The following is a 20,155-nucleotide window of genomic DNA, read 5'->3' as shown; positions in this document are numbered from 1 at the left end:
GGAACGTTTCTCAAAGTAACCTGCAAGTGTTTGCACACAGTGCTGACATCTTCAGAGGCATCAGTGCTGCAGCAGAGGAGTGGGGGTGAGCTGGAGAGCCACAGCAGCTTTAGATCTCTCAAGAGTCCTGCAGAACATCCTACCAAACCAAGACTACAAGTGTCTTAAATTTGTTTTGGTTTACTCCATTCCACAGTGAGCTAATCTTTGATGGGGCAATTAATTAATCTTTAAACATTAATCTTTAATGCCCCAATTAAAGGCATTTGGGGTGATGATTAGTAAATTTGGTTTATTTAAGTTTAGCTAATTTGGGGTCAATGTTCCTGGGTGTCCCCATGAGGAGAAAAAGTCAAATCCTGGGATCTGCAGTGGGGTCAATTCTGCTTTGGTGAAACCCTTCCCTTATGTCAGCACTGGCAGTGGGCTGCCTGCATCTCGAGGCTGATATGATGATATGATTAAACTGCTGATATGATTAAATGTTACTCACTTTTTCTTCACAGGGTCAATCTTTAAGCCAGCTTTACCCCCAGGTGATTTGCCTGCCCTGGTGGCACCTCCATTTTCCCTCAAACTGGCCAGGCCCAGGAAAATCCTCTGAAGGGTCCTCTGTTGGGATGGCTCCCAAGGGAGAAAGAGCACACACGTAATTTTCAGGAAGCTGAACAATTAGTTAGTTACGGAAAACGCCAACTTTGAGTGCCAAGAGGTCACAGCAACATCAGAGCATTGAAGCATTATGCTCTGGGCTGCCTGAACTCCATGGCAGACCAGTTATCATAGAATCTTTTATATCATCCAATATTTACTGGCATCAGAAGAAGCTTATATTCAATTACCTACTATTGTTTCACAAACCTAGGTGGCAATAGGAAGATTTCTTTTTTTTAAAGGGAACAGCAATAGCTGAAACATAAAAATAAAACACACACTTTAAAATCATTCAAAATATCAAACACTGGCTTTCCTCCTCCCACAATATCTGTGGTCTTAAATGCATCATTGCAAGGGGAATTATTCATGTAGTCTCATCAATAAATCTTACTAAAGTCCTTTATATTGCAGTCCTCGTTCATCTAGCAACTCCTCTGTAAATGGTAATTAGGGTAAGAGCTGAGATACCACAGAGTTTGCTCCTGGCAGTCATTGAGCATCCCAGAGTCTATCAGGGCTGTAAAGGAGGCATTTCTCAGCAGCAGCTCATTCATTGTGAGCCCTGATTCAATTATTACCTTGTCTCCTGTTTCACAGCAAACACTTCGGTTCACATAAAGCCTCAGAGCCTGTGTCTATGAACTCCTTGAATGGAGTCAGCTGCATTTTGTCTCCCCTGCAGTATCTAGCCTAAATCCAGCAGAGGCAGCCAAAGGGGAGCCCTGTTTCCCTCTGGCACCATTGCTGGGCTACTCCTGCAGAGAGGTTTGGTTCTACCATGGACTCTTCCCTCCACTGCCTGGAGCTGTGGGGGCTGGGACAGCCCAAATTCTGGGAAATAGATGAGTCCCAAGTGTGGAGAGCCCAAGCAGCAAAATCAGCTTCCAAATCTGTCAGTCTGCTCCTGTCAGACCTGGCTCACCTTTTGATGTTTCTCCACTGGCTGCCCAGGGATGCTCTATTAATTTAAATCCAGCCCTTTACTCGTGCCAGCTTTGAGGCTGGGAATTTCACTGGGAGGAACTCAGCTCTGCAGAGATCATCTTCTCCTGACCTGTGTCCAAAGAGTCCTGCCACAGTTTTAGCAGAGACATTACAACACACAGCAAGTGTGCCTGGCAGGGCTCTGTCCCAGCCCCTGCCCTGAACCCCAGCCTGGCACAGACCATGCAGCCCTCAGGGTGTGCACTGCCTTCCCCTGCCAGCAGCACTGCCTTCTCCTCCAGAAGGTGAACACTGAAGGTGGGATTTAATCCACCCCCTCCTTCCCTCTTTCCTGAAATCGGGATTTAGTCCATCCCCTCCTTCCCTCTTTCATACTGGGGCAGCAGCTGAAGCACTCATGACTTGGCTCACACACCTGGCTCAGCACTGTGACCCTCAAATGTCCTGAAGACAATGCCACCCTTCCAATGGACAGTCACAGAGGTGTGGTGGCACTGCTGGAATGGCAGGACAAAGGGAATGCCACCAGCTGCCCCCTCTGCCATGGACTGAGACAGAATTCCTAGCATACAGAGTGCAGCATCACTGGCAGCTCACTGTGCTCTGCTTTTTCTCCAGACACCACTCTTCACTGGTGCCCATCCCATTTTTCATGCCCAGCACAATTATTTTGGGAGATACACTCAAAGCAGGGAACTGACTCAGTCTAAAAATATAAAAAAACCCCAACAACGCTGTGCAGTGAAATAAAAAGTAAAAAATGTTTTTCTAAGAAGGATCAGTTCCCGAATGTCACTGAGAGTGACCCCACCAGCAGTCATGCTGACATATCTGATGGCAGGAAAAAGCTGTGGGGGCGTGGGAATACCTTAAGCTGGCTGAACAGCCCCCAGTGCTTTGTCTCATGAAATCCCAGCCTGAGGAGAGGCTGTGCTCTGCTGTTTCCCTGCTTCCCCTCTCTTCCTTTCCCCCCAAAGCCTCGGGCCCCCATCACTGCCATGGCTACATGGAGCCTGGGATGTCCATTTTAATCTGCAGTGTGTACACAAAGAGCTGGAAGCAGGGGCTGTCTGAGACCCACCTGACCTTTGGATGTACAGCAAACTTCCTGTTCCAGGGCTGCTGGCTCTTTCATCTCCCAGCCTTTACAAAATAAAAGTGAGCCTATGTGAAAAAATGCTTTGTAATGGGGACTCCTGGAACAACTTTTCTCTCTTGCCCTCGGACTGAGCCATAGAAAACAGTAAATATCTCTCCCAAGAGTCCTTTTTTTACAATAGAAAAATGTCAGGCAAAACTGAAGTTTCATTTCCCAGCCTTGGACTCTGCAGCAGACAGGCACAAAAGCTAGAGAAAAAACAAAACAGCAAAGGGGAAAAAAACTCCACTCTTGCTAATTCAGAGTTTGGAGAGATTTTTGGTGGAGAATAAGCTTCTTTTGGTGGGGAGCAAGACACACTTGGGAACTGGGTCTCTCTTCTTGCAGGAGGAAGTGGTCTTGGGCTATACTTGACAGCAAATTAGCATTGACATTTGACTTGTTTTGATCTGAGTTATTTACAATGGTATTATCTGTGTATTTTTTACATGCTGTGAAGATTCCCATTGCCAGATGCCTCGAGATGGCTGTAGGATGCAGAGCATTCCACAGTCATTACTCAGGGGTCATAAACTTCACATTACTTGTGGGGAGGAGGGGAGCAGGGGGAAATGGGCTAACAATTAAAAAAAAAAAAGAAAAAGCAAGATTTAGATTTAGATTTCAGTGGGCTTGTGTATTTAACTGGGGAGAAATTAAAAATGTGCTTAGTGGGCTGGCACTGTCACACTGTGGGGCTGATGACTGGAACAGTTCTTTGTGGATTTGCTCTGCACACAGAAGTGCAGTCAGGGATAATTTTCCCAATGCTCTGGTCTGGGGGAGGCTGTGGGGGAGCAACTGCTCCATAACCCTGCCAGGGCAAAGATCCCCAGCAGGAATTGCTGCTTGGGGTGTCCAGGGCTGGCAGGACATGGCCCAGGGCTGGCACTACACTGGAGCTGCTGCTGCAGGGAGATGTAGCTATGATATTTTATGAAAAATCCTTTCCTTAGGATTTTTTCTCCTGAGAAGCCTCAGGATTGGTCTCATGTGGTTGTCTGTAATTAATGGCCAGTCACAGTCTGCTGGCTTGGACTCTGTCTGAGACACAAGCTTTTGTTATCATTCTTTCTTTTTTTATTCCTAGCAAGCCTTCTGATGAAATCCTTTCTTCTATTCTTTTAGTACAGTTTTAATATTATGTGGATCATAAAATAATAAATCAAGCCTTCTGAAACATGGAGTCAGATCCTCATCTCTTCCCTCATCCAAGAACCCCCGTGAACACCGTCACAGGGAGGGAGCTGCCAGCCGGTGACTTTCAAGAAACTCAAAAGGGAGATTTTGGGTTTTGAGGTTTTTCTATGTTTGGGAAACTTTCAAGAGAAGTTGCAAGGCCAAATCATAGACTTACACTTGTGGTTTTTTAGCAGGTACTTCATGCACAGACCTTTTATACTTGCTGAAGGAGTGAAGATGCCCAGGAAGGTTGACAGGAGATACCCAGAGATGCAGTCCAAACAAAGGACACCTCTAAGTGCCACCAGGCTGTTTTCCTGGATTTGTTCAGAGAGAAATTTCTCTTGTGCAAGTCACAGCACACACACAGCACAGCAAAGATCCAGGCATGGCCTGGGAGGTGAACAGGGCAGGTATGAACCTTGCTAAAGGGTAACTTCACAGTGGTATCACATCCTCCAGCTGCTGCTCTCCAGGCAGGAACCTGAGTTCTCAGCTGAGACTCAGCCATTAAACACGTTCAACACATGGAATAAAGCCCTGGGGAAACTTTACCTTTGTTACAGGCAGAACCTGTGCAGAGCATCAAGGCAGGGCAGCAGGGAGCCTCAGAGGGCTGAGGAGTGAGAGAGAAGATGGAGAACCTGGTGTCTGCAGGGCACAGACAGATCCTGGTGTTGCAGGGGCTTTCTGGAGGCGCAGGGGCTGTGCAGGGCTTGTGCTGCACCCATCCTGGAGGGGCTGTGTGCTTAATTCTGTGCCAGGATGCTCTGCTGGACCCCAGGAGCTCAGCACAGTACGGGTGTGAAAAACACCCAATTTCCTTGGGTGGTATCATCCCCCACCTTCCACACCCACACCAGGGCCAGGCAAGCTTAAACTCCAGATGATCAAACAAACACCTAACTTAAAATATAAAACATTTTCAAGATGGAGACTAACATTTTAGCTGAATTTGCAAAGATCAAGAAAGGAAACAATTTAGCCTTTGAAGCTGACACAACAGCATGGTCTGTTTCACCTTGCTGTTATCTCAGGTCATTTTAATCCTCAACAACAAAAATAACACTTCTATGTGGTTTACATGAATCTATTTTCTATCTATCTATTTCTAGTGGCTTAGGTACAAGAAGCCTTGTGACAATTTTCAAACCTTTTACTTTCTCCTGTCTTGCTCTTATAATTCATATCTCACCTGAGACCTCTCTTCTTGAGAGCACATCCTATTTTTGTAAGAGAACTTTCTTATAACTCTGCAAAATGAAAAATAAAAACCAAAATAAATGAGGCAACATGAATCCAAAAATTAAGAATAAAGCTCCAAACTTTATTCATTGACTTGAGTACAACAGTGATGCAGATTACAGTGGCACAGGAGTGCAATATGTGCTGTTTGCAGTATGACAGTGGAAACACTAATTGTACAGAACAGCAACCCAGCTCAACTTCTCATTATGCATACAAGCAGACTTACTGTACAGACAAGACATTGATTCACTTTTACAGAGACTCAGAAAAAGAGACAGATGAATGGAAAACACAGGGACACCTCCCCAGAACGCTGGTTTGGAACATGTGGAGGGAGGAGAAAAGAAAAATAAAATAATAAAAAATCCTATTGCCAAAATCTACCGATTTAAAGGCAAGTATACCTTTAAAAAATTAGTTTTAGTTTCCAAAGCTTAAAAAAAGTCCCCAGCTGTAAGGCCCCCTTGCAGGAAGAGTTGTCCACAATGGCCAAGCCTCAGTGCTTGGCCAGGGCTGCTCTGGGAGGGACACTGAGCTCCTGGCTGGGCACAGAGGCGTCCCCGGCCCCAAAGTGCAGGGCAGGGAGAGGCCCCACTGCTGCCAGTGGGTTTGCATCGGGGGAAGTGCATTCTGCAGGTGTTCAGTGACAGCAGCCCAGGCAAGCGTCCAGTGGGAGCTGTCAGAGCATCCTAGGGGAGCCAGAGACTCAGCCTGGTAAGGCACCACTGGGATTCCCAGAGCTGCATTTCCATGCCCAGGGGCTGGATCCTGGGAGCAACACCTGTGCTAACTGTGGTGATCCTGACACAACAGGTTTGCCTTCAGTCATCTCTCTTTTACCTCAAAAGAAGGACCACAGTGCACATGGAAGGATTTCCTCTTCACAAAGGCGAGCATTTCTGAGCAACTCATTAGCAGAAATCTATTTCCCTGTTAGAAGCCCTTTGGGCACCAAATAATTTATTTTGCATACAGGCAAACAACATTAATGGCCAATTACATTCCCACTTCCTGCACTGATGCTTACATTAAAATTAATAACACTTCTGCCAAATGTGGGCATCACACAGCTCCTGCCAGCAGAGCTGTCTGACTGAAAACTCAGTATCTTCGCATTGTGATGGATTTTTTTTTTTGTTGTTGTTGTTGTTTCTTATCTTATTAAACACAAAAAAGGTGTGTGGGAGAAATCACAAGGCAAAACTCACCAGCCAGAGCAATGCTGCAGCCCACAGTGATAGGAGTGTTCTACACTAAGGGAAAAAGGTGCATTGTGCTACTGTCACAGTGCTCAGGAGCTCTCTCCAGCTCTTCATTTTGCAGCAATGGGGTAAAAATATACCACATATTGTCAAGACCAGCCCTTGCTAAGCATCTACCCTGAAGTGTACCCAGTAGGTGTGTTGACAGGGCCACAAAGTTTGACAGGGCACAAAGCAGACTGTGACCTGGGGAGAACTGAGTAGGGAAGGGGGCAGTGGGGACAAGCCCTAAGCATCCCTCTGGCATGGGAAGATGAGTGGCATTTTGGACAGATTAGTTGAATTCTTGTTTCCTGCAAGTGTTTTATTGCATTGTCATTACCACTGACTGGTGTTCCTCACTGCTGTAGGTAACACTGAGGATGTGGACATCCTCCTTCACAAACACATTCCAGAGGAAAGCAATGAATCATGGAGTGAGAGAAAGGGTGGTTTTCTTTTGTCTGCCCTACAAGCCAAATATGCCAACATCTCCTCCTAAGTCAGGAGGAGCCAAGATAAATCATTCCCTGAAGAGTTTAGGGGATGTTCATATTTTTACCATTCTGAGACTTAATGTTCTTGTTGTTTGTTCTAACAGCTTCATACCATTAATTTCAGTGTGGGTGCTCACATGCTATGAACTCCAAATTGACTTCCCCACAGTCTGAAACAGGTACTACAGGTACCACTGAACAGGCTCAGTGTTCTCCTCTAATCCTGCCAAGCATCACCCTGGCAAGCCCTGCAGAAATCAAGATTATGCCAACCCTCCTCCTTCCCAGACCTTAACCATTCTGTGCCCATTGACATCACCCTGCCAGGAGACACAGGGATTGTGGAAAGGGATTCACTTCCAAAGGTGCCTAACTTCAGTGTAGCTCACTTTGACAAAGGAGGCTGGTGCTGAACTCTGTTGAACAGCAGGACATCTGAACTACAGGGCTGAGAAAGGATTTCCCAATGCAACAGGAAAAGGGCAGCCAGCATCCAGTGCCTGGCCCACAGATTTAGGACTGTGGGACTTTGTGAGGAGAGGTGACACCTGTCTGGACAGAAGTAAAAGCACTCCTGGAGCCAGAGATGTCTTATCCCACAGAAAGCTCCTGAATCCTCCAGCCTGACCTTGCACAGCCCACGGCAGTGCATCCCCAGCACAGCACAACCCAACCCACATTTAATGAGCTCCACATGGGGAGGGTGTGTGCCACCAGTGCACCTGTGCTCGAGGATCTGCATCTGAACATAATCCCATGTGGACTTAACCCCAGGTGTACATGTGAGGTTATTCTGCAATGTTTGACTGGGCCTTGCTCTTACATCACTCCTAAAGCAGAAAAGGAGAAAAAATAGGACAAAAGCAATGAGTCTTTAGTCCTCTTGGTAATGACATTGTGTTGACAGCATTGATGGGATGGGACTTTATCAGAAGCTCAAATGCTTTGCAGGAGATAGAACACAAGCATGTGTTAAGGCATATTCATAGAATCACAGAATGATTTGGGTTGGAAGGGACCTTTAAAAATCATCCAGTCCAACTCTTGACATGTCCCAGGGGAATATCAAAGAGGGGAATTACTAAGAACTGCTACTCAATGGATACCAGGAGAATGATTAATTGCTTACAAAGAAAATTCTCCCTGGGGCTACATTTTGTTTTCATTAGGTGGGAAGACCAGATGAAAGAACAGAAAATATTGCAGTGACAATCACAAAGAGCCCACTGCAGAAATCCTCCCTCCCCCATGGGTGGCTGCAGCGGGGGTTTTGTGGACAGATGATCTCTTGGGTGTGTCTGCATGTAGGTGGTTGAGAATTAACTGCAGGCATGAAACTGAAGCTCAGAAAACCCTTCATGTTCTCAGTCAGGAGTAAAGCAGTAGTAAGTCTAGTGCAGAGGGCTGTAAATTGACTGACTGCTCCACACCAGTGAGATGGGAGCCAGCAGTGCCCCAAAAATCCAGTCAGAGATGAGTTGTGTCTGCAACATTTACACTGGCTTCTCTTCATTCCTTCCCAAGCTTAAGCTGCAGTTTTAAATTCTCAGTTGATGAGGCAGATTCAAATTACCATGCCATTCTTTACAGGCTAAGAGGCTGAGTTCTTTTTTTTTTTCCTTTTTTTTTCCTTTTTTTTTTTTTTGCATAGGAGGGAGAGGTAAGAAAACAACCCGGCTTAGTCATTTCTGAAATGACTGGGTAGTGTGTTCTTATGTGCTGTGAGAAGTTCAGTAGTAACCTAGAGACGGAGGCGGAAAAATGAAGACTGGCAGCTCACATCCTTGGGAGAACAACTCCTCAGGTCTAGAAGGGGTATGGTCAGGGTGACTTGAACTAAAAGACTTGTAATGCCTAATAGTTTGAAGGATGTGGGATGACAAAATGTGGAGAATTTAAATAATTTAAATGCATTAAAACTCAAATGTTTGTCTCAAAGTTAAACCACACCTTGCAGGTGACCAAACAATGAATTTCTGAGACCCCAGCATTCACAAAGCCTGTGAGTGTAAAACACTGCTGTCCTTTCACTGTATGGATTTGCTTTCAGCAGTCACTCAAAGATGCATTTTGAGCCCCTGACACTCCCATTTACTTCTCAGAGCTCCTCTAAAAACCTTTTAGATGTGTCTTCTGAAAAATGAGGTGAAATATGTTACCCTGATCCCTGCTGCAAGCTCGGTGCCACCCAGAGAGCTCAGTCACCAGAGTGTGTGTCACAGTCTCCCCAGGGAATTCTGCTCCCTGGGGATGGTGCCAGACCCTTGGTGGCACTGTCCCAAAGCCCCACATTCCCTCAGGGACATGGAGTAGGTGCTGAGCCCTGGTCTCTGTCTCTCTCCTACTAAACCTTCATCTCAGATTTTATCAAAGGAACCACAGTGATCTGTCACAACAGGACTTGCTAACCAGCAAAGAAGAGGCAGGGTTTGGGCTGTCCTGCACAGCTCATGGTGAAATGTCATTTGGTGATACAGAGAACTCAACACAGTGATACTGAATCTCAGAACTATATGGGACTGTTTCCTCTTCCTGACTTCCAGATTTTAACACCAATGTCTCACAGAAAAGAAAATACAAAGGTTCTGATGTCTCCAGTGCCTCCTGAAGTTTCTGCATTAAAAAGGAAACCTTGATATTCTTTGACAGACACAGAACCTAAATGACCCTCTCCTATCAGGAGATGAACTCATTAGTGCAGTTATGCATTGGGAGTAAAGCACCAAGGAAGAGAAAAAGCAGCCACACTGCATCCATTCAATTACTTTGGTGCTCATGTCCTCCTCTGCATAGGACTTGCCCAGAAGCAGTTAAGGTATATACAGGCAGTTTTTCAAGCTGCAGCATATTGGAAGAAGACTGAAAGCAATAAGGAGTTCAATGCAGCTCAGAAACTGTCTTGCATGATTACTCTGTCTTCAAAAACCAAGTCAGGCACAAAGGGAAATAAAAATAACCAAGGCTGGAGCTTTGATGCTTCAAGACAGAAATAAAAAGAAGTCTGTGCCCTCTTTTCCAAGCACAAGTGAAAACCTACATTAACTAAAATGAGTGCTTGGCCCCATGCACTGTGCCATATTGACAACAGCTACTGCAGTTTAATCAAAAAGCCTCTATTGGCAGAGCTTGGCACCTCGATGGTACCTTTCAATTCATAAACATTTCCTCCCTAAGAGGGATGAATTTGCATGTTAGCTTGCAGAGAACCATTCTCCCTGCCATTGTAAAATCCTACAACTCCACTGCAGCCTGATGAGCTGTACTAGTAATTACTAGCAATTACTAGCAGGGAGTTTCTCCTGAAATCTCTGGATGCAAACCAGGGCACACTTAAAATAGCATTTTTTTCACTCTGCCACTCCCACCCCCATGCACCCACCTCCTGGAGTAAATTACAAGAAAACTGACTCTTCTCCATCATTCCCATTACTGAAGTGATCTTAAATTATTCAAAGGACTGGTTAAGCTCCAGCCTTATTAATTCAAGCAGAAAGTGTGGAAGAGGGAAGACTGACAACACACACACAGCAATTCACTTCTTATAGCCTAGCAAATATTTACAAGGAGTCCATTTCCCAGAAATCCAAGTGGTGTGTCCTGCAGGTGAGCAGAGTGCCCACCACCACAGGCTGTGTTACACGAAGACACTGTGTCAAAAGAGTGCCAAGAAAGAAACTGCTGGGTGAAAGACTTGATGTGACCATGTGGGATAAGTTACAAGGGGGCTTCTCCTTCACTACAGACCTACCTATGTCCCTCTCCATATATACACACATATATACACACTTACACACACACAGAGATAGATGGAGAGATATAAATACATGTGTGCACACAGGCAAACACGCATACATATATATATATATATTTATATATGTATATATTCTCTTCCAGTTCTTGGAGTGGTTACAACTACTTTAGTCTACAAGGCATCCTAAGGGCACTTCCTGGCTCTAGCAATAAAGTCCATCGTATTGTGGAGAGAAGTAAAGGGAATATCATTGAGGGAGAAGAACAGAACAGTTTTCTAGCTTGTACAATATCAGGTAATAGGTTGACACCTCTGAAAGCTATCATTGCTGTTTCTGAGCCCAGATATTTTCTCCCTGAATTCCAGGAGGGCAATTGTTGATCTTGTTCAACTGCAGAGGTGCCACTATGTTGATTTTCCCTTTTTGGTGGATAAGTAGTTGCTTCCAAACAGTTTGGACTGTGTGATACAATATTCTATGCATCATTTGTGGTGGGTTTGTTTAAAGGGAGATTAAAAGAGTTTTGCTTTTTTCTTCATGTCGTTGCGTCTCCAGAGAGGTAACTTGTCAAACTCCTGTATCGTCATGCCAAATATTTCTTGAAAAACTTCAGGTGCTAAGTGACGCTTCAAAAAATAAAAAAAAAGGAGGGAATAAAAAAAGGAGAAAAGGCAATGGTCAGTCAAAGCCAAAGAGACACAACAGGAGGTTGGAGTGCCTTAAGGATTTTATGTTGCTGTGTAAGAGCCACTGCTGGAAAAAAATAATGCTTTGGCCATACACATATCCAAGTCCTCATGGACTTCTGTGCCCAAGGAACAAATCAGGGAATATTTCATTTTCTGATTAAGCAAGAGACAGAGAAATGATTGGTCTGAAGCCATCCAACAAGCAGTGACAGACCAGAGAACAGGACCAGCTCCTGCACACCCCTGTCCCAGGCTTTAGCAAGTCACCTCTGCTTATGGAAATCCCAACAGACACTGGGTTTTTAGGAGTGCTCTGCAGAGGGGCTTGACGTGCTCCAAGTTCTGAGAAAGAAGATGTCTGGCCAGGCTAACTGTTCAGCACATTTCTCTACTGCTAATAAAACACTTTTTGGTGCTGTCCTGTGCACAGGTTACTTCTTGTTCAGCCACTTTACAGTGCACTGGATGGGGAAAGTGTCTCCCTGTGGCACTGATCTAACACAGCACTGAATTCTGATTAGTGGCCACATATCTAATAATAAAAATGGGAATAAACCCCAATTGTTACCCAAATTACCCACATTTTTGTGGCTCCTTCCTTTCATCTCCACAGAAGATTAAGGACTTAAACATCCCCAGCATTCCACTGGGCTGCTTAAGTCTTCCTAAGCCACAAAGCTGTAAACTATATTTGTTTGTTGGCAGAGATTTAGATCCTTGCGTTTTTGGATATCAGCCAGTCTTCTAACTAAGTCACAGGACTCATAAGTTGAAGGAACTTAGACTTTTGGTCCTCAAGGATGGCTGACACTGACTCTTAGCAAAAGAGATGGTCCAAGAACAGAGTGTTGCTCCATTCCAGTCTGGATCTTATGGAAATTGTGCAATTTTGGGCTTTTAGCAAATCCACAAGTATATAAAGAAAGGCCTGAAAACAGAAGGGGACTGTGAGAAGCTCAGTCTATGAGCAGGGAGACAGAGATGTGGGAGATTGTTTGAGGAGATGCAGCTGCTTCCTCCCAATGTCTGATCCCTCCTTCCCTGATTAGTGCTGAGAAATCTTCCCACATTTCTCAGGACCCACATTTCAGTGTTTCAGCTTTCACAGACAACAAACAACTTTAGCAGGAAAGAGCATTTAGGAACTTGCTTCTCTTACCTCCAGCCTGGTTCTGTCTACATCTTTTAGTATTTTATTTCGCCCTCTGTTGGTCACCATGAGTATTTCATATGGAAAAATCTGTTAACAACGTATAAAAAGGGGGAAAAAGAGATATTTATATTTATAGTCTAAAGAAGACAGAGCAAAACGTGTGTCATTTTCATAAACACACAAATATTTGTTTTCTTTTGCAAAGCAAATATCAGTTTGTCAGTTTTTTGGGGGGTTTTTTTCTTATCCTTTTTTTCCTAAAGTTGTATGGAAAACAAGCTGATCTGAACAGACCTAGAACTTGTTTAGCCCTGAACTACCTCATACTGTAAAGCAAAAATTTTCATGCTGTATATAATACATCAGCTGGTTTGGTCAGGCAGAGTCCTTTCTAGACAATGTATTTCCTCATCTATCAATGTATAAATTTATTAAAATAATTGCATTTGTCACTCATTGGTCTAAATAATGGTTGCCAGAGTGTGGACAGCCCCAAGGACTGACAGTAAATAGGCTTTAAAAACATGGAAGTGCGTAAAAACAGCAGCATCTCTGAATAAGCAAAATATTAATTAGTGGGGGCCACTGCATTCAGTAGAATTTATAACATGATTTTCTTCACCTTTTTTGATAGTTAAAGAATTCAAACAACTAATAGAAACAGCGCTGCTTGGAAAGGATTTCAGAAAATATTAAAATCAGTTTCAGGAATCATCCCTGGCAAATAAAACTCTGTTCTAATTTTTTTTTTCCCTTGGATAGACACTTCCATGCCTGGAATGACTTAGAAGAGCTCATGCTCTGTCCAGACCATCTCCAGAGCCCTTCCCACTGCATGTCTCTGTAGCAAAGCAGAATTCCCAGACCCCTCATCCAACCCCTAGTCAAGTCAATGAAGTTTTTCTGGAAACTTCAATGGCAACTGGCTTAGCCTTTACTGTCATTTATGGGTCTTAGTTGCCCACTGGGAATATGAGTGAGATGACCAACAATCTCCTGGAGAGAGCTGAGCTATTATTAAATGCTATTAATTACATTATTTCAACATCTGAAGAAGTTTGACTTAATAGACTTTTGTGAAGTTCTCAGCAATTAAGTTCATTCCATTGTTAACAATTATCCCAATGAACTTTTCAAAAACATAATAAATAACATTCAGGCATCAATGAACACACCACTGATTTTATTGTAAGTAGTAATAATTTAAATAATGTGTGCTTACATACCAATTGTGAGATATGATTCTTATGAGAGTCTGACATTGTCACAATTGTACAATTAGGTCTATACTTGGAGTTACATTTTTTATGTTTGGTACTGGAAATGGCTACTATAAACAGCATTATAGGAAACTAAAATGTAACTTTTCATATTTAAACAGGCAGAGTTTAAGTCAAAATCTATGGTCATAAGTACATTTTATGTTTAAATATTCACAACAAGGCATGTCTCAGTTCTGGGCTGGCAAGATGCACAAATTCTGTCCTTTCTGGAGAACCATTTGGTAATATCTAGTCATTCTCAGGATTATTAATCTTTACTTTTCATATGTTTCATGCTGACTCTGAATTGGGTTATTTTATTTTAGCAGGTGTGAGTTAGTGTTGGACAATTGGCACAAATAAGAACAGTGCCAATTCATACATCCTGAGTATTTGGCATCACCTTTATAAACAGCAACAGAAAGTGATCTATTATCTCAGGAAATTTCCCATAATTTTTAAAATTAAAATAACCATTAATAAATAATCATTAAATTTTGTCATTAATAATACTGACAGAATTTGTCACCCGAAATAGCTTCCCAAATCACTGGGTACATCAACAGCAGTGGTGACTGTAAGAATTTCTATTGCACTGAAAAAGAAATTATTTGGAATAAAAAGCAGTATCTTAGGAGTCCCCAGAGTCTTATTTATATCACATATAAAACCACTTGTAACTGCACAGTGCACTGGGGTCTCAGCTTATACAGCCAGGGTTATTGCCTTGTACAGTTGGCCTGGAGGTGACTCGGAAGCACAAGAAGTTATCTGGTTTGCAAAGTGAGCTCCTCACTTAACTGCAGAAATTCTGATCCTTGTAACTTTGGCAAAATCATGATTTCATGGAAGGTTCACCAGCAATAAAGTTGTAACATTTAACACAGCCCTGGTTGAATTCCCTTGATATATTATATTCATTTTTAACTCAGGCATCTCTAGACATAGCTGTAAAAGCATTTTAATTTGTGTCTTAAATTGTAATTAGCAGACATTGCCTCTTTTTTCCAATAAATCTCCTGAAGAGTTTCTCATACAGGGAATTCAACACTATGGACAGGTCTCAGGTGAGCAGTGCTGGGAGCTGAGGAACAGATCCAGACAGACATGTAGGTATCTTACTTCCAGTCAAAGATTTCCCATAATCTTTGGAATTGAGACAGCCTCAACAATGTGTTGTGAGCCACAATATTCTGCAGCACTTTCCAAAATGGACAGATCTGAGTTTGGCCTGGTGCTTTGGCTGGTGAAAGCCTGGCAGAGAACCAGCTGTGGAGCACCTTCCACATCTGTCACTGTGTCCCTAGAAAAGCTTCCTTACCCCAGGGGTCACACAGGGCTGCCCTCAGCCTGCCTGAGCATTAATCCTGCAGAACACAGTCCAGAACAAAGGGAGAGGTTTGGCACATAAGGAGCAGGGACTGAGGTCAGGTAAAAGAAAACAAGGGAACTAAGACATTTCCCATATTTTATCTGCATTTCACAGTAAAACCTTCAAAGTCTTGAAGGAAAGTGAGTAACATCTGCACTTGCCTTTGGCTCCAACATGTTAGGCATAGATACTCCTCTGTCCATTCTCATTCCAGGGACATGACCATCCGGGAGGGACTGCATCGGATACAGGCACACAGCAGACACAGAGGTTACACACACAGAGGGTAAAGGCACTCAAGTAGTGGTGAAGACAAAGGTGAATTTGCCCTGAGACTTCCCTCAAGTCTTAATTCTTGGTCTAATTATTTCAATCATTGCCATGGCTGCTGTTCACTACTCCTGTGAGGTGGGCAGAGGGATCCTTCAGTCCCCTCAGCCACCACAGCTCCTGTCCCTGCTCAGGCAGGTGACAATCCCCTCCTGAGCTGACCTGCACCACTTTCCAGGGACTGGGCACCCCAGGAGAGTGGTGGTCCCTCTCCCACCCCAGTGACTAGTGAAATTCTTCTCTAGTTCTTGCCTAGCATTAATTCAGATCCCACCCAACTGCACAGAAAGCACTCCTACACCTCTGGGCTTTCCTATTTGTAATTTACTGTATCAGCTGAGGGATATCCTTCTTTTTTTTTTTGTCTCTACAATGGGTAATTTTTACTATGAACACAAACAGTGATGGGATAAAAAGGTGCTGTTTTGACACAGGTACTAAATCTAAGGAAATAACATTTGGAGCACAATACATGGACAGCTCTACTCCCCTCCCATAATCTTATTCTCTTTCCAATCATCATGATTTTGATATGCCATTAACAAAATTATCCAAGTAATTAAACAATTTCTTAAATTGCCATTTCATATTGTGATTGTGCTGAGGAGCCAGGCAGACTCAAACCATTCTGAAAAAAACCTTGCAGGCAGTAATTGAAGTAAAAAGGTTTCTATTTGCAGGCACACTTCTTTCTGGCTCATCTGGGATGGCAGCACGGTAGAAAACTACTGATCAGCCATCTTGTGTGGACAGCAAATCCCAGGGTAAAATTGAGGAGTTCAAAGCTCCTGGTATGAGAGAAAATTCCCTCTGGAAGAGACTTTCTATGTGTCTCTGGGGTCAGTACTAGAGAGGCTGGAAATAAATCCACCCTCATGTGTCCAGAGAAGGCTATTACAGATAACTCATACAGGAACAGAGTGGATTTCACAGAGCAAGTCACAGAACAGGTGTGAGTTGTCTCAGCTCAGCTCTGGGGAGGTGACAAGGAGGAATCCGAGGCTGTGCCTGGTTTTTGTTGATAAGGATCTACATTGGTGATTATGCTTAAACATGCAGGAAAATCAAAGCTATTGTCTTAAGAAACCCTTCCCTGTAGCAGAAATTCAGAGTTGAACAAGGAGCTGCTTTAGGTTCTGCTGTCAGTTGATTGATGAAAACCCGTACTCTACCTGGAAATCTGAAAAGCAAAAGAGAAATCTCATCAGCTTCAGAGTCACAATCACAGGAATCAGTCACAATCTACCAGAATCCTTCTCTGTTTTCTGTTATATCTGATTTTTCCAAAATCCCATCTGATTCTCTAAAGCCAGCAACATTTCTAATTTTGGACTTTGTTTGTGGAGTTGAACACTCCAAGTATTGCAGTTCTTTTCGTTAACTCTCCAAGTTTTGTAACTTTCACAAATAATATTATCAATTTTTATTTGGCACTGACTGGTACCACATCCTGCTCAAAGTCATAGTGAAGATCATGAGCAGCAAGGGGGATTAGAGGGCATTATCTCCCTTTCTTCACTGGGGCACATTGTTCCAGACTGCACAGTTGATGGTAATTTTCACAGAAAAAAACTCACAAAACTCACAGAACTCAGTTCATATTCCTGATAATGCACATGTTATTTGCCTTCCATTTGATCCAATGATAAAGTATGAAAAATGATAAGCTCCACATAACAGATTTAGCAAAATAAACCCAACATTTTTAACAGGTATTTGAAGTGTTTTGAGTTAATTGAGTTTGCCAGAGAAAATTAAAATGTACTGAGCAAATACAAAGTAATCACATCCCTAGCCTTAATATAAAACAGCTGAAATGATCAAACATCATCACATTTTTACATTTATTACTAATAGATTGCAAAAGGCTCCTCATCCTTACCTCTAACAGCACCACTCACATCCCCATAACTGTTGTACTGACCGAAGTCTGTAGAGACCGGCTGTAACAGGAAAAGAGGGACAGAGCATAAATTCACACTTCAAGACTTTACAAGAAGGTTGGTACACGGGGACAAATAAATTGCTTTAATTTTTTTACTTCCCCCACAATTTTACAATATTTCTTCCTTTGCTTTTTTGCCTTTATAACAAAGTAGTTTGTGGGAGGGGAAAATAGGTTTGTTGTGACTTCAGGTGGTTATATAAGAAACATTTATCAAACTGAAAATCCAATACAATTGATATGGAAATTAATACCATGGATAATTAAAGCCACCTTTCATGTCTCAAAATCACCATCTTCTTACCCTGTGAAGTCCATTTTTTCCATACCCAGGGAGAGAAGAGGTTTTGGAGGCTGAAGCATGTGCTGTTGAATGAGGAAGGGAAAATATTTTACTGGAAAAATCCCATGGAAACTAAAAAACTAGAGCACTTGAGGAATCAATAAAAAACTAGAGCACTTCAGGAATCACCTAATACAAAATACACAGTTAAAAGAGCCAAGCAAACACACAACTGAGACACACTGACTTTAAGAAACTCAGTCCCAAACTCAACACAAACTTCCACACATTCTGTAAGTTACAAACAGCTTTATCATGCCATGGTGGCAGGCCATTAACAAGGGACACTGATTTTTCCAGGCTCAAAATCAAGGTGGTATCCCCTGGATTGAAAATAACGCTCATGGATCACCCATGGCATCTGCTTTGGCATCACCCGATTCCAAAAGGGAACTGATGATGGCACTGATTATCCCTGCAAAGAGGGATGGACATATCTCAAATAAAGGAGGTCTCCAACCTGTGCTAAGATTAATCAAAAAATCATAAGCTTTGAGTTGAGCAGGTAGACTCTGGCCCCATAAAAATTAAAGACAGTGAGTGAGAGCCACAGGAATCCTCTCCAAGCCCATCAAGATAACACACTGATAAAACAGGGAACCTAAGGAAATCTTAGTTTGCTTGGCAACTGCTCCAGTGGATGACTCCAGAGAGACTCATCTTGTCTCTTCTTGGCTCAAAGTAAAGCTTTCATGTTACAATGGCTGGTGAATGAAGACAGTAAAATAAAACCCCCAAACCCTTCTCTGGAGATGTGAGAAGGCCACAGCCATACGTCAAAATGTGCAATGAGGCAAAGAATCTAAGTCACTAATCTAAGTTAGCTTTTGTGCTTTTGCTTTGGAACAAAATACACCCAATTAAAATGTCAGCCCAGGTCAAAACACTGGCTGTGTTTGGAATATGCAGCCCCACTGGTCAATAATGCTGAATATCTTTTCCTGGGAGAAGAGACTAAGCAGGGACAGGAACCACCAGTGTAAGCAAAATGTGTTGCTGTAATTTAATAACCCGGCCTATTAGTGTGTGTGATGCCAGAGTCACTGAACACTTCATCCCACTTTGTATCTATATTAAAGCAGCTCTCTCCTCAAAATTGCCTGAAAATACTCAGCCTCATATTTCTTTTAATTAAAAAAACAACCACAACAGTCCTCCCCTCACAAAATCAGGTGATAAATCAGGCCACTTTTTCAGGGCAGATCACCACATAAACATGTATCAAGCAGCTTTCCCAGCTGTCTCTCTTCTGGGACACTACTTGATAAGTGTATTCTACTTGGTGTGTGCATTCTGTGGTGTTTATACCCATTATTCATGATTATTGCCTCCATGAATTACCTGGAGAATCGTAACGACTGGCAGAAAGGGCTGACCTACCGCGACTCTCCTTTTCCATCTCTTCCTTCAATATTAACTGCCCCAGACCAGAGTTGAGCTACAAATGGCAATTTAAAAAAAAAAACATATCAATAAAATAAAGCTGAGCAAGACAGTGGTAGGATTTGCTTACAGAAAGCAAAGGGGCACTTTTTGGATGGTGCTCAGAAACAGCATGAGGACAAGCTTATAACCACCTTCATGAGCTGCTCCTCCTGCAGCTGCCGGCGTCTCTGCAGCTCCTCATCATCTTCCTCCCTTCCACTTGATCTGCGTCTCATGTCAGCTCCTGCTTCCACAAAACCACAGCACAGAGAGAGCTTTGTGCATCAGTTCAACTGCAGCTCCAAGATTTCAATGCTAGTTCACAGAACTGGTCAGTTTGATTTGCTGAATAAACAAAGCAGTATTTCCTTGCAAAGTCAAAAGACTTTTTCAAAATTCCTTCTTAATAAAACTCACTTGGGTAGCCTGTTCTGTGCTTATCAGGCTGGTTATAAACTAAAAAGAACTTAAACTACACACAAGTTCCAAACCAAGCAATAGTCCTCAATACAAATGTCATGATTGACCCTAATAGAGGAAGGAGCTCACATTGCTAGTTCTGGAAACATGGGTTCAATAACAGCAGCAACTGATCACAGCTGAAAACCTAAAGTCTGATTTACATTTACTCTTTTATCTAGGCCCAGAGAAGCATTAACAGAATCTGAATTAACATTTCAAATGGAAAATTAAACTACATTATTCTCCTAAATAAACATTCATATTTAAAATAAACAAGGCATTGGTTTTAGTCTAAAATGAAGTCAATTAATTTGATCCATTGGATAGAGCTAAAATAGACTAAGGAATTAAAATGTAGAACACTTGTAGGCACAAGTGTTCTACATTTTAATTCCTTAGTTTTTATTGAATAATTTTTATTTCTAATAAATCATCCAGTCTGGATGCCAGGACAATCCCATGAACAGACAGGATGTACTGTTGCTGCAAGCATTTAGACAGCAGTTCTATTTTT

The 20,155-nt window shown here is 42.7% G+C and overlaps 1 protein-coding gene across 4 annotated transcripts in view; it reads right to left on the bottom strand.

Annotated features, from left to right (window-relative positions):
• Positions 1-5,228: 5,228 nt before the first annotated feature.
• ABLIM1 (actin binding LIM protein 1) overlaps positions 5,229-20,155 on the bottom strand; it is a 201,421-nt gene continuing 186,494 nt past the window's right edge. For 3 of the 4 annotated variants that reach the window (XM_064716223.1, XM_064716222.1, XM_064716221.1), the window contains exons 18-22: positions 19,332-19,423; positions 19,096-19,192; positions 17,716-17,777; positions 17,349-17,409; positions 13,669-16,646 (exon numbers count right to left, since the gene is read on the bottom strand). In XM_064716223.1, coding sequence (XP_064572293.1) covers positions 16,609-16,646; positions 17,349-17,409; positions 17,716-17,777; positions 19,096-19,192; positions 19,332-19,423 — 350 coding nt within the window. In that variant the 3' untranslated portion in view covers positions 13,669-16,608. Of the gene's footprint in view, positions 11,287-12,508; positions 12,590-13,668; positions 16,647-17,348; positions 17,410-17,715; positions 17,778-19,095; positions 19,193-19,331; positions 19,424-20,155 lie in introns of those variants that run through there. The other variant, XM_064716224.1, reaches the window with a different exon arrangement.

The sequence above is a fragment of the Zonotrichia leucophrys genome, chromosome 6 (assembly GCF_028769735.1).
Source record: "Zonotrichia leucophrys gambelii isolate GWCS_2022_RI chromosome 6, RI_Zleu_2.0, whole genome shotgun sequence".
Classification (NCBI taxonomy): Eukaryota; Metazoa; Chordata; class Aves; order Passeriformes; family Passerellidae; genus Zonotrichia; species Zonotrichia leucophrys.
Note: the sequence above shows the minus strand (reverse complement) of the source record. Positions and strands in the feature narration are given on the sequence as shown.